The sequence below is a fragment of the Prionailurus viverrinus genome, chromosome D1, assembly GCF_022837055.1.
Source record: "Prionailurus viverrinus isolate Anna chromosome D1, UM_Priviv_1.0, whole genome shotgun sequence".
NCBI classification, from domain to species: Eukaryota; Metazoa; Chordata; class Mammalia; order Carnivora; family Felidae; genus Prionailurus; species Prionailurus viverrinus.
Genome location: NC_062570.1, coordinates 74,496,148 through 74,509,256, shown reverse-complemented (window position 1 = coordinate 74,509,256; position 13,109 = coordinate 74,496,148). Strand labels below are relative to the sequence as shown.

General features: G+C 40.4%; 2 protein-coding genes across 7 annotated transcripts in view; one reads left to right on the top strand and one right to left on the bottom strand.

Moving 5' to 3' along the window:
• GTF2H1 (general transcription factor IIH subunit 1) overlaps positions 1-3,378 on the bottom strand; it is a 37,862-nt gene extending 34,484 nt beyond the window's left edge. The window contains exon 1 of one of the 2 annotated variants that reach the window (XM_047876715.1): positions 3,284-3,378. The gene's annotated coding sequence lies outside the window, so the exon portion shown is untranslated. Of the gene's footprint in view, positions 1-2,943; positions 3,251-3,283 lie in introns of those variants that run through there. The other variant, XM_047876714.1, reaches the window with a different exon arrangement.
• Positions 3,379-3,426: 48 nt separating this feature from the next.
• HPS5 (HPS5 biogenesis of lysosomal organelles complex 2 subunit 2) overlaps positions 3,427-13,109 on the top strand; it is a 68,118-nt gene continuing 58,435 nt past the window's right edge. For 3 of the 5 annotated variants that reach the window (XR_007156098.1, XR_007156097.1, XM_047876710.1), the window contains exons 1-2: positions 3,427-3,505; positions 8,981-9,144. Coding sequence is in view for 3 of the 5 variants with exons in the window: in XM_047876710.1 (XP_047732666.1) it covers positions 9,037-9,144 (108 nt within the window). In the remaining 2 variants the exon portion in view is untranslated. Of the gene's footprint in view, positions 3,578-3,631; positions 3,683-8,980; positions 9,145-13,109 lie in introns of those variants that run through there. The other 2 variants (XM_047876711.1, XM_047876712.1) reach the window with 2 other exon arrangements.

Sequence of the window (13,109 nt, the reverse complement as noted above, 5' to 3'; positions counted from 1 at the left end):
ATAAGTCAGGGGTAAGTAACTGAACATTGGAATGACTAGTCAGTGGTCTCATAGCTAACTTGCTTGGCAAATTTCCTTGTTCATCCATAGCACCTCTGTTAATTGTACGAGGACCAGTTTTAGAAAGTTTAACAGAATCAGTGGGGCTATCCTACAGAGCCCTACATGGTTTTCAGATGTTTCTTGAAGATGGCTCCTTGGGTGGCAAAACAATTCTTCTTCCCAGTAGAATTCTAGAAGAGCCACAGAATATTTGTTCATGAAAAATATCAGTTAGTTCCATTTAAACAAATTGACCTGATGAAGATCTAGCTTTACTTAAAAGATTTACATTATGAAATCGTCTGCCACTTCTTTAAATACCAAGATCCTCCAGTAAAGACATTAATTCATTTGCAGTTAAATATTTGCCTGAAGGTAAATGTACATGCTTTGCTCTGAGCCTTTGCACATTCTCCTCCTCCTTTCCTATCACCTGGCTTTTACTCATTTTTTTGTCTACTCTAAGTTTCAAAGTTACTAGGCAAGACCTTCCATTCTTTTCTTGATAGCACTTACCACAACTATAATTAATTTTTAAAGTAGTTCTTTGAATGTCTGTCTCCCCTGACAGACTGCAAGCTTCATAAAGGGAAGAGGATGCATGTGTTGTATTCACTGCAATACAGCACCCAGCAGCATATTTAGCCCATAGGAAGAGTCCAATAAACATCTGTGATTATCTATTTAAGATATTTGGTGTTAAAAGAACACCATCCTGGTAAGATACATAAGACACCTTCGTACATATATCCTTGGCTAAACTCCAGGAAGCATTATAGCTCTCTACTCAGAGATCACAGTATCATTCCTCAGGGATTCCAATAACTGGGTTTTAAGGAAACAGGGATAGGAAAAATTTCAAACTATTCAACAGAAATCTTTAAATTGCATTTCTCTTCTAATATGCACAGATAAATGGGGCAGAAATAAGGACAACAAGTGAACTATAAACTCCCCATCACCCTCTAAAAGGAGGATTATTAGAGAGAGCTGCTGTATCTGCCAGGATACAAAATGGAGATCTGGAATGCTGCTTGCTATGAGGCAATCCAAAAAAATTTTAACAATCCAGCATTACAGAGAACAGGACCTTGGAAGTATGTAAAAAGTGACCAAAATTTACCATTTCAATGAAAGTTACACACACAATGAAGCTATTAAGGGGAGTAACTGATGTAGCAATTTTAAGACCAAGCACTTTTTCATTTTTACAGCAGTGCAGGGAGAGGCAGAAGGAGGAAAATGCGACAGACACAAGACAGAACGAAATGTATGCTCATATTCACTAATAAATACTGCATGCTGACAAGAGTATAATATCCAAATCAAGAGAAGAGCAATCAGTCTGTAATCAAAGTGGGGAAGGGAGGGACTTACTAGTTATTAGCTGGACGCCAGATACTGCCACACTAAAGGCAAGCTAAGAGAGAAAAGAGGAAGGGCACAAGGGACCTCCTCCAGCAGTATCCATGAGGTAGAAACACTGGTCAAAATGCTAGGAAAGCTCAATGGTAGGGGAAAAACCTAGCAGCACAGAAAAGTAAGGCTAAAAGGTGGAAAGATTAACCAGCAGGGAGAAGACATATGCCTCGAGGGCAGTATGTGCAGGAAGGTGATCATTTGGTTTATTAAACCGATTCCTCTCTGCACCAATCTTCCTAGTATTTTTAAAGAGCCCTCTCTGCATTTGCATGAATAATTTTTTTACAGTTGCACTACCATATATATTTAATATCACCTAGGAGAAACTCAAACTTTCAATCTGCTGTTAAATGTCAGCTGAGCGAGGGTAAAGGACAGGTTTAATAGCCCCAAATTATTTCTCCCTCCTTCCCAAATGAGGGATTTAGGTCTGCTAAAAGGTACAAAGTTCTCTCCAGAGTCCATTCCTTCTGCAAGCCATAGGCCTGATACTAGAGGTTATCTTCTTTTCTGTCGTGACTTCTCCATCTCCTTTGTTCTACTTTTGACTTTAAAAAGCTATGTTAGGATTGGCAATTTTGGCTTATTTACCAAAGCCCAGTTCAGTGGTTTTCAAACTGTGTTCCAACAGGGGAGGCCGACTGGGTGGGGCTCGGCACTCCCAAATTCAATTCCATCAGAGCATGCTGTTTTGTATAACGGAGTTCCCAGTAAGAATTAGGGGGGAGAAATTGTTCCACTCCTTTATGGAGTTAATACTTACTACAGTGTGTATTTCAAACCACTCAGTTTTTGTATGTTTTTCACATTGTCTTCTAATGGGCTAACGATTAAGTTTGTGGATCTTTTCCCTCTCCGCAACCATACAGACCCCAAAATGAGTGTTTAAGAATCAATGGAACACACTGCCTTAGTCGACTTAGTCTTAGAACACTGGGGCTTTATAAAATAATTACATATTTCCATAGGTTAGTGGTCTATTTTTCATCATTACAAGACAATCAAATTGGGCAAGGACCAAAGCCCGGGGTGTGGATTGGCACATGTGTTAAGAAGCTTTTAGGAAGCCGTAGAATTGACAGGTCAAGCAAAAGATATGTGGACACTACAGTGAAAGGTGTTCTCCTACAGAAACCGAAAGACTTACGAGCACATTTCCTAACGGGAAGGGCTCCTCTGTCACTCAGAGGCCTCCACGTCCTTCATTCTCAAAAGCTAAGTCTAACCCTTGCTTTGGGGAAATCTTCGAGTCCCTGCTCTTAGTAAAGGGGCAGACTTCCTATAGGCCAGCAGATTAGGGGTCGCCTATTCCTCGCTTCAGGACAATAAAAGGCTACCGAGATGGCAGGCGTAGGAGCTGTGGCGACGGCAACAGGGACACTGGGAAAAAGGGCAGAATCCGCGCCGTCCAGCGGCCCCCAGGCCTGTCAGCTCCTCACCCACCCTCCCACCCGCCCCCATTCTTCGGTCTAAACTTACCAAGTGAGAGCTACGGCCCTGGACAGGGAGTAACTGGGCTGGGTCGGGTCGAGTTCCGCTGCGCTTCTTAGAGACGCTGCCGGGAAGAGGCTGAAACCCAGTAGCCACCACCGTCGCCACCGCCTCTGTTACTGGGGGGTCTCGCCTCCATCGCTGGCTGCGAGGACTCTGAGGGCACGTGACCGGAAGTACCAAGGCGGGCCTGCCGGGCACGTGACCCAGAGCGCGGCCGCCATGACACCTTCCGCTAGTTCCCTCCCTCCCCCGCCGGTTCCCGCCTGTTTCATTTCCTTTCGCCGGCCTCAAGCTGTGAAGGGTCCCAGGATCCTGGCTGGCTCACCCCTTTGGCCTAACGCTCCTCCGGTCTCCGACGGCGCTGTGTCTTCGGCCAGCAGCAGCCCGCTGACCGCAGGCCGCAGAGAGCGTAATTGCGACCGCGGCCGGAGGGGGAGGGACCACGCGCAAGCAGGGGGCGTAACCCGTCACGTGACAAGGAAGTGCCGTTAATAGCGGTGTCCCTGCGTCCCCGTCGCTTCTGGATGACGTAAACGCGGGAGGGGAGGTACGGAAGGGGGGAAAGACTCTCCGGTATCGTTCTTAGTTGCTCGTTGAGTGTACGGCTTTTAGTTGCTCGGTGAGTGTCCCAGCGGCCATCCGTGAGAGAGGGTCTGATCTATTGAGAATTGGGGGTTTCCGGCCTTGGAAGTGGTGGAGCGGAGCCGAGACCTCTGGGCTGCTGGTCTGTGAGCCTGGCTTGGAAAACATAGTTACCGAAGCTTCTCTCCTCAAGAGATCTGAATACAGTGTTAAAGATATCGCTGCAGAAAAGTTACTAGTTCCGCTAGGGAGCTTCTTGTGGCCAGGGACTGTGTCCGGCGATGGGTACAAAGAATGTTGACTGCATGATGCATGTATGAATCGCCATTTCTCTGTGGTGAAGCGTTCTCTGATTATTAACTTCTCGGGTAGAAAGATCCCACTATGGAATGGTGGAATCTCGTATTTACCCTTCGCATAGTATCTTTGCTTTTTGCTTGATTCCATCTTTTCCGTCCACGTAACTAGTGGGGGGAGAAAGAATGCTGTGATTTGCTTTTAATGTGTAAGCAGCAAACACTGTGGTCCGTTGGTGAAATGAGTACTAGGGCGATGATAAAAAGCCTTTTCTTAATCCTACTACTCGTTTATGTTACCATAAAGGATTGCATGGAAGTGGAAAGGTGATTAGATTAGGACTCAGGAGAAGTGGATTCTAGTCACAGCTCTACCTCTCAGGAGCTCTGTAACCTTGGGTAAGCCAACCCCTCAAGAAGTTGTTTTACTGACTTTGGTAAGCATTTATAGCCACCTTCTAATTGTTAAGTTGTTTGTTTGTTTTTTGGCTAGAGGTGTGCAGGCTTGACAGAAGTAGTATTTAAACCCAGCTTTGCAGAAAGGTAGGATTTTATTAGATGGATGAAGATTCAGAAAACAGTATCTATTGAACCACAGAGGCATAGGAAGTTTATACAATGAAAGAGAAACAAAAAATAGCAAGGTATAGTTGGACAATAGGGGTAGAGTGGAAGATGGGGCTGGAAAAATAAATAAGGATGAGATCATAGATTAAGAGGGTGAGCTTTCGAAGGTTTGTACACTGACTGATTTCTTTTTAAAAGGAGGTACTGAAAAAATCTTGTGATTATGGAAAATTGCAAACATAGACACAAGTAGACAGGATAATAAAATGAACCCCATGTACTCATAACCCATTTTCAACAGTTGTCAACATTCTACTGTTTTTATTACAGAGAATTTAAATGTGTTGGTACTTTTTATATGCATTGTCACATTTGATTAATAGTAGATTTTTATTTGAGCTCAATTCTATGGTATGTAAGTACCAGCTAGGATGATTATGTTTGTGTGAAAATTCCTTTGGGTTTTAGTTGAATCAAAAGTGTGACATGGCTACTTTAAAAACGGTGCTGTTTTAGGTTATAACATAGAAATTTAATGTCCAGATCAAGGAAGTTACTGTTTCTATTCTAGTCTTTGTTATTCAGCCACTTAAGGTGTATTATGTTCAGTTCTAGGCACCATATTTTTGGGCAAACTAAATGGCCTTTGTAGAAGGTTGACAAGAATAGAGGAAGTTAGTTAATTGTCGTGTCAGAAATTATCGAAGAATTGGGAATGCTAAATTTTTAGAAGACCTGATAACACTTTTCAAATACTGAAGGGTTGTTTTGGGAGAAGTAAACATTCCTTTAAACTGCAGAAGACACAATTAGAAATAATTAGTAAAAGCTCTAAGTGAGCAGATTTCAATATTAAAGAGAGAGAGAAAAAGAACAAAGGAAAGTATAAATACAGAGTTGGCTTAACTCTATACCATCTTAATTCTTTTTTTTTTTTTTTAACGTTTTATTTATTTTTGAGACAGGGAGAGACAGAACATGAACAGGGGAGGGTCAGAGAGAGGGAGACACAGAATCCGAAACAGGCCCCAGGCTCTGAGCCGTCAGCACAGAGCCCGACGCGGGGCTCGAACTCACGGACCGCGAGATCATGACCTGAGCCGAAGTGGGCCGCTTAACCGACTGAGTCACCCAGGCACCCCATATACCATCTTAATTCTTAACTATCACCCCGCAACTTCTCTTGAGAACTGACATTGCTGACGCTGTTTCTTTTCCGTTCTCACTTCCCATTAAATATATATTTTTTGAAAATTAGGAACCTTGTTAGTTTAGTTTTTTTTACCTCATTAAATTATAACTTGCAGGACACTGAGATCAAGGCCCAACGGCCTATCCACTTCAGAGTTTAAGATCACAAGTGGAAGAGATAGACAATGTGGACTTGATGTTATTCCTTTCCAGCTTCTTTAGGATCTTATACCATGGATTTATCTTTTTCTTGTGTCTTCAGTCTTTTTCATTCTAAAGACTCTTAGCTACTATTTACAAATCTGTTTGAGTCTCTCCTGGTCAGAAAGTCCAGAGAGATTTTCTCCTTTTCCACCAGATTTCTTGAGTAATTGAAAGGCCTTGTCTTTACTACCTTACTACCCACCACTTTTCTTAAGTCTTTGTTTTCTAGGGTGTGCCCACAGCACTTCACAGAAATTATGTGATTGCCTAACACCAAATCCTTTGATGTCTTTCTGTTGCCTACCAAATTAAAATTTCTTCAGGTTCTTTGGTTTGAAATGAGAAGTGTTTCATGCTTTGTGTTGAATTACTATTCCACTTTTATTTTTCATTACTCTGTTCCTTGTATCCTGTGTCTCAACCAAAAACTAAACTTGTATTCTCCAAATGTATCCTCTGTATTTTTGCTTATTGCTGCCCTTACCCTTTCCTTCTGATAAAAGCCTATTCAGCTCCAGTGCTGCTTCCCTTAGGAAGTTTTCTACAGTTCCCTTTAACTCAGTGTGAAATGTGATTCTTCTGTCCTTTAAGTTCCAACATAGCATTCTGCTTATGTTTTCCTTATTAGGTGTGTGTGTGTGCACGTGCATGTTCTTTTTCTCCCTGTTTATAAAGTGACTGATTTCCAGAATTATTTTGTCATTTCTACCACTGTGTCTCATATTTCACAAGGAACTCAATAAAATGAATGAGTGAAAAGAATGATAGTTTTTTTCTTAGGTCAAGAATTCTCAAAAGAAGTCTTTTTCAAAGATTTTATTTTATTTTATGTTATGTTTGTTATGTTTGTTATGTTATGTTATGTTATGTTATGTTATGTTATGTTATGTTTATGTTGGAGAGAGAGAGTGAAAGAGGCAGAGAGAGGACACAAGAGAATCCCAAGCAGGCTCTGCAATGTCAGTGCAGTGTAGCTCAAACCCACGGACCATGAGATTATGACCTGAGTGGAAATCAAGGGTCGGGATGCTCAACTGACTGAGCCACCCAGGCATCCCTAAAGATTTTAAGTAATCTCTACAGCTGACATGGGCTTGAACTCAAAATTCCAAGTTCAGGAGTTGCATGCTTCACTGACTGACCAGCCAGCTGCCCTGGAATTCTTAAATATTTTGAGTATAGGACTACTAAATATTTGGTTTTCTTTTTGGACTATTATTCTTATACTAAGAATAGTATAACGAAGAGGAGATAAGACTATATTATGTGTATGCAGTAAAAAACATCGTAAGCTTATGTGTGTTTTGCCACTGGAAGGTACACTCCATGAATGTTAGGACTTTGTTTTGTCCTCTGTTTTATCTTTCCAACCTAGAACAGTGCACAAGTTGGTGCTATTGTAACTGAACAAACATGAGTTCCCTCCTGTGAGTCAAGGTAGAAACTAACTACAATGGGTAGAGTTGTTGCACAAAGGAAACTTTATTTGCAGCAAACAAGGAGATCACAGGGAATAACTTTCAAAGCCATGACTCCCTGAGAAAGAGTGAATGTTTGTTTGTTTTAGAGTTAGAATGAGTATTTAGATAAGGGAGACTTGTCACCTCTGTGTAGAGGCCCACGCATGCTCCTTTAGGAAATATGCTTATATGTACATAGTATATCACGTAAAGGAGGCTTGCGCTTCTGTTTAGGTGGAGATTCTCATATTCAAATGAGGTAAAAGTAACTGTCGGTCACTCCCTGGATTACTCCGTAGTCCATCTGCACTGGCATGAGTCGGGAGGTGAGCTCAAACTGGTCAGGGTGGTTTGGGCCACCAGAACTCCTATCCAGGCACTTGTTGCTTGAGGGGTTGTTTCAGTTTCCATCACATGATGCTATGCCCCTCTGGTCTTTTGCCTGAGTTAAGAGGTAAGCTGGAAAGAAGAGCTTAAGGAAAAATGTGGGACAGAGGTTGGTAGGAGCAAGCAGGTGAGCAGTAAAGGTTGAGGTTTGGGGTCTTGCTGGTAACACTATGTACATATTTGTTGAATAAATAAATAAGTGAATACATGTTCTGAAAAAAACCTGTAAATTAAAAACAAGTACAAGCAGTTTCTGAATTTTTCAGTAGTGTTTGCTTTTTTTTTTTTTAACGTTTATTTTGAGAGAGAGTGTGGGAGGGGGGTGGGGAGAGGCAGAGAGAGAGAGAGAGGGAGAGAAAAATCCCAAGTAGGTTCCGTGTCATCAGTGCAGAAGAGCCTGACACAGGGCTCGATCTCATGAACGCTGAGATCATGACCTGAGCCAAAACCAAGAGTTGGGCACTCAACCTACTGAGCCACCCAGGTGCCCCTGTAGTGTTTGCTTTTATTCTTAATTTGGCATATTACAAAAAATAGAGAAAAGTTAAATTAACGGGTAAGAATTTTCTTGAATTTTGTTTTCTGGAAGCTGGTGCAATTTGACAAAAATATACACTTGAGAGTTGCTGAACAGATAACTCTTGTGTTAGTGTACAAAGTCTCATTGGTTATTTAGCATTTGCTGCTTTGTATTCCTATTCCTATTCATTCCTATCAGTTTTCTTATTGAAGCTCTTACTTTGAGCTTTAATTCTCTGTACCTTACTTCCCACTTAGTAGGTGCATTCATTCATTTAACAGATACTTACTGAGCCCTTGATAGTGTGGAGAAAGAGATCCAGAAGTGTGTTTCTATTGAGCACAGTTAAATTATTGGCTGATAACTATTGATAACTGGCTCATAAGGGTTTATAGTTTGAAGCCTTTACAGAATGTTGCCTTTTAATGAGAGACTCTGAAAGGTAGAGGAAGATTTACAACTCCAAAAGTACAACTGAAGTTGCTATTTTACCAAAGAGGAACTTGACCAATTTTTCTCTTACATCCTCCGTTCTACCTACTCACACTGTTAGATAAATAGAGTGGGACAGGATTATGGAGGGACCTTGAGAATCTGGGCTTGATTCTCTGGGAGCTTCAGAGTCAGGGAATGATACAGTACATGCTGATGGTTGCACATAATGTTATCTATGTGTGTTTTCTTTCCTCGTAGATGCTAAGTACCTCCAAAGTAGGGATCCTTGTTTCTTTCTCCTGTTTCTCCATGGTCTCTATATATCCATTAAATGCTTGCTAACTAAGCAAGGAGCTTCTAAAAATTATATTTTTTTGCAGGTTTTATTCAGGAATACTGTGCCTGTCACTCAACGTAGTTTCACGATTCCAGCTAAATGACTTTTGTGCCAGTGATACCGGAGTCCTACAGCCATGTACTGGCAGAATTTGAGTCTCTGGATCCATTACTTTCAGCCCTGAGGCTGGACTCCAGTCGTCTAAAGGTGAATTTCTTGATCCGTGTATCTGTTTCATGTTCATATTTGTATATTTTGTGCACACTGTTATATATGTTCCCTGCTCATATGTTCTTTATGTTTAATGGAATCATGGGTATTCTTCCCTGTGCTAGTAATACCTTACATACAAGTAGCATGTTCATAGGTCTTTTCTTTTTTCTTTTTTTTGTATTAAAAACATTTTTTTTTATATTTGAGAGAGCGAGAGGGAGACAGAGTGTGAGCGGGGGAGGGGCAGAGAGCAAGAGGGAGACACAGAATCTGAAGCAGGCTCCAGGCTCTGAGCTGTCAGCACAGAGCCTGATATGAGGCTCGAGCCCACAAACCGTGAGAACGTTTCTTGAGCCAAAGTTGGATGCTTAACCGACTGAGCCACTCAGGCGCCCCAACTCTTTCTTTTTCTTTTTTTTTTTTAACTTGTTTTATTTTTTATTTTTTTAAATTTACTTCCAAATTAGTTAGCATATAGTGCAACAATGATTTCAGGAGTAGATTCCTTAGTGCCCCTTATCTATTTAGCCCATCCACCCTCCCCAAACCCCTCCCGTAACCCTCAGTTTGTTCTCCATATTCATGAGTCTCTTCTGTTTTGTTCCCCTCACTGTTTTTATATTATTTTTGTTTCCCTTCCCTTATGTTCATCTGTTTTGTCTCTTTAAGTCCTCAGATGAGTGAAGTGATATGATTTTTGTCTTTCTCTGACTGACTAATTTCACTTAGCATAATACCCTCCAGTTCTATCCACATAGTTGCAAATGGCAAGATTTCATTCTTTTTGATTGCTGAGTAATAAATACTCCATTGTATATCTATACCATATCTTTTTTATCCATTCATCCATTGGTGGACATTTGGGCTCTTCCCATACTTTGGCTATTGTTGATAGTGCTGCTATAAACATGGGGGTGCACGTGTCCCTTCGAAACAGCACACCTGTATCCCGTGGATAAATGCCTAGTAGTGCAATTGCTGGGTCGTAGGGTAGTTCTATTTTTAGTTTTTTGAGGAACCTCCATACTGTTTTCCAGAGTGGCTGCACCAACGTGCATTCCCTTCCCAACTCTTTCTTGATTTACTTTCTGAGCTATCATTTGAATTCTTTCCCATTCTTGAAAACCATGATATTGATTGTTCAGATTTTTTTTCCTTCACAATAATCTTGCTGTTATTCCTAAGAAAGTAATGTATTTGGTTGAAAATAAATAGTATAAATGAGTATACCATGTTGCATTTTAAGCATCATGGACCACTGCAGTTATACTAAGCTCATTACAGAACAAGGAGTTTGATGTACCCTCCATTTTAGGGAACAGAGCAAAAGCCATTAGCTGTGTGGGATAAAGTATGTGCTTCCCTCAAACCCTGAGTTCTTTTGATAAACTCAGGAATGACATAGTGAAGAACAAATCTTATGACCAATTCCAAAATAATTTCATTCTTACACTTTTGCTCCCCCACCCCAGTAATTTTCTAGCCTTTAAGCAGAAGAATAGGATGTAATAGGCAAAGTGATATGAGCAACACTCATGAGGGGTTGATTTCAGTTAGACTTTTTTTTTTTTTTTTTTAAGTTTATTTTTGAGAGACAATGAGCAGGGGAGGGGCAGAGTGAAAGAATCCCAAGCAGGCTCTGTGCTGTTAGAGCAGAGCCCGACACAGGGCTTGAACTCATGAACCGTGAGATCATGACCTGAGCTGAAATCAGTAGTTGGATGCTTAACCTTCTGAGCCACCCAGGTGCCCATCTTTAATCCATTTTGACTTTATTTTTCTGTAGGTGAAAGAAAGTGGTCCAGTTTCATTCTTTGCCTGTTGCTGTCTAGAGTCCTCAATACCATTTGTTGAAGAGTGTCTTTTTCCCATTTATTCCTCCTTTGTTGAAGATTAATTGACCATATAATTGTGCTTTTATTTCTGGGTTTTCTGTTCTATTCCCTTGATCTGTGTGTCTATTTTTATGTTAGTACTATACTGTTTTAATTACTACCATTTTGTAATATAACTTGAAATCTGAACTTGTGATACCTCCAGTGTTTCCAAAATTGCTTTGGCTATTCAAGACCTTGTGTAGTTCCATGCAAAATTTAGGATGGATTGTTCTAGTTCTGTGAAAAATGCTGTTGGTGTTTTGATAGGGATTGCATTTAAACTATAGATTGCTTTGAATAGTATAAACATTTTAACAATATTCTGCCAGTCCATGAGCATGGAATATCTTTCCATTTCTTTGCATCGTCTTGAATTTTTTTCATCAGTGTTTTATATAGTTTTCAGAGTACAGGATTTTCACCTGTTTGGTTAAATTTATTCTTAGATATTTTATTGTTTTAGGGGTAGTTGTAAATGGGACTGTTTTCTTAATTTCACTTTCTGCTGCTTCATTGTTAGTGTATAGGAATGCAAAAGATTTCTGAACATTGATTTTGTATCCTGTTAGCTTACTATTCATTCATTTATCATTTCTCCTGGTTTTCATTTATCAGTTTTAGTGGTTTTTTGATGGTGTCTTTAGTGTTTTCTCTATATAGTAACATGTTGTCTGCAAATAGTGGGAGTTTTACTTTTTCCATACCAATTTGGATGCCTTCTATTTTTTTATGTTGTCTAATAGCCATGTCTAGGACTTCCAGTGTTATGTTGAATAAAAGTGGTGAGAGTGGATATCCTTGTCTTGTTCCTGACCTTAAGGGGAAAGCTCTGTTTTTCACCATTAAGTATGATGTTGGCTGTGGGTTTTTCATATAAGGTCCTTATTGTTTTGAGGTATGTTCCCTCTAGACCTACTTTGCAGAGGGTTTTTATCATGAATGGATGTTGTACTTTGGCAAATGCTTTTTCTCCATCTGTTGAAATGATTATATGGTTTTATCCTCTTATTGATGTGATGTCACATTGTTTGTGAATATTGAACCATTCTTGTCTCCTGGGACTAAGTCCCACTTGATAAAGATGTAATATTTTTTTGATGTGTTCTTGGATTCAGCTTGCTAATATTTTGTTGAGGATATTTGCATCGATATTCATGAGAGATATTGAACCGTAGGTTTTTGTTTGTTTTTGTTTTTTTGTGGTGTTTTTATCTGGTTTTGGTGTCAGGGTGATACTGGCTTCATAGAATGAATTTGGAAATTTTTCTTCCTCTTGTATTTTTTGGAACAATTTGAGAAGAATAGGTATTAACTCTTTTTTTTAATGTTTGACAAAATTTTCCTGTGAAGCCATCTGGCCCTGGAGTTTCTTATTACTGATTTAATTATTTTGCTGGTAATTGGTCTCTTTAGATTTTCTATTTCCTCCTACTTTAATTTGGTGAGGTTATACATTTCTTTTTTTTTTTTTTAATTTTTTTTCAATGTTTATTTTATTTTTGGGACAGAGAGAGACAGAGCATGAACAGGGGAGGGGCAGAGAGAGAGGGAGACACAGAATCGGAAACAGGCTCCAGGCTCTGAGCCATCAGCCCAGAGCCTGACGCGGGGCTCGAACTCACGGACCGCAAGATCGTGACCTGGCTGAAGTCGGACGCTTAACAGACTGCGCCACCCAGGCGCCCCAGGTTATACATTTCTAAGAACTTATCCATTTCTTTCAAGTTGTCCAATTTGTTGGCATATAGGTTTTTATAATATTCTGGTATAATTGCTTGTATTTCTATGGTGTTAGTTGTGATTTTTCCTCTTTCATTAGTGGCTTTGTTTATTTGGGTTCTCTCTCTTTTTTTTAACGAGTCTGGCTACAGGTTTGTTAATTTTGTTGATCTTTTCAAAAAACCAGCTCCTGAGAGCCCCTGGTTTGAGTGTCTGACTCTTGATTTTGGCTCAGGTCATGATCCCAGGGTTGTGGGATCAAGCCCCACCTTGGGCTCTGTGCTGAGCATGGAGCCTGCTTAAGATTCTCCTTCTCTCTCTCTCTCTGTCTCTCTCTCTCTCTCTCCCCCTTCTTCTCTCCCC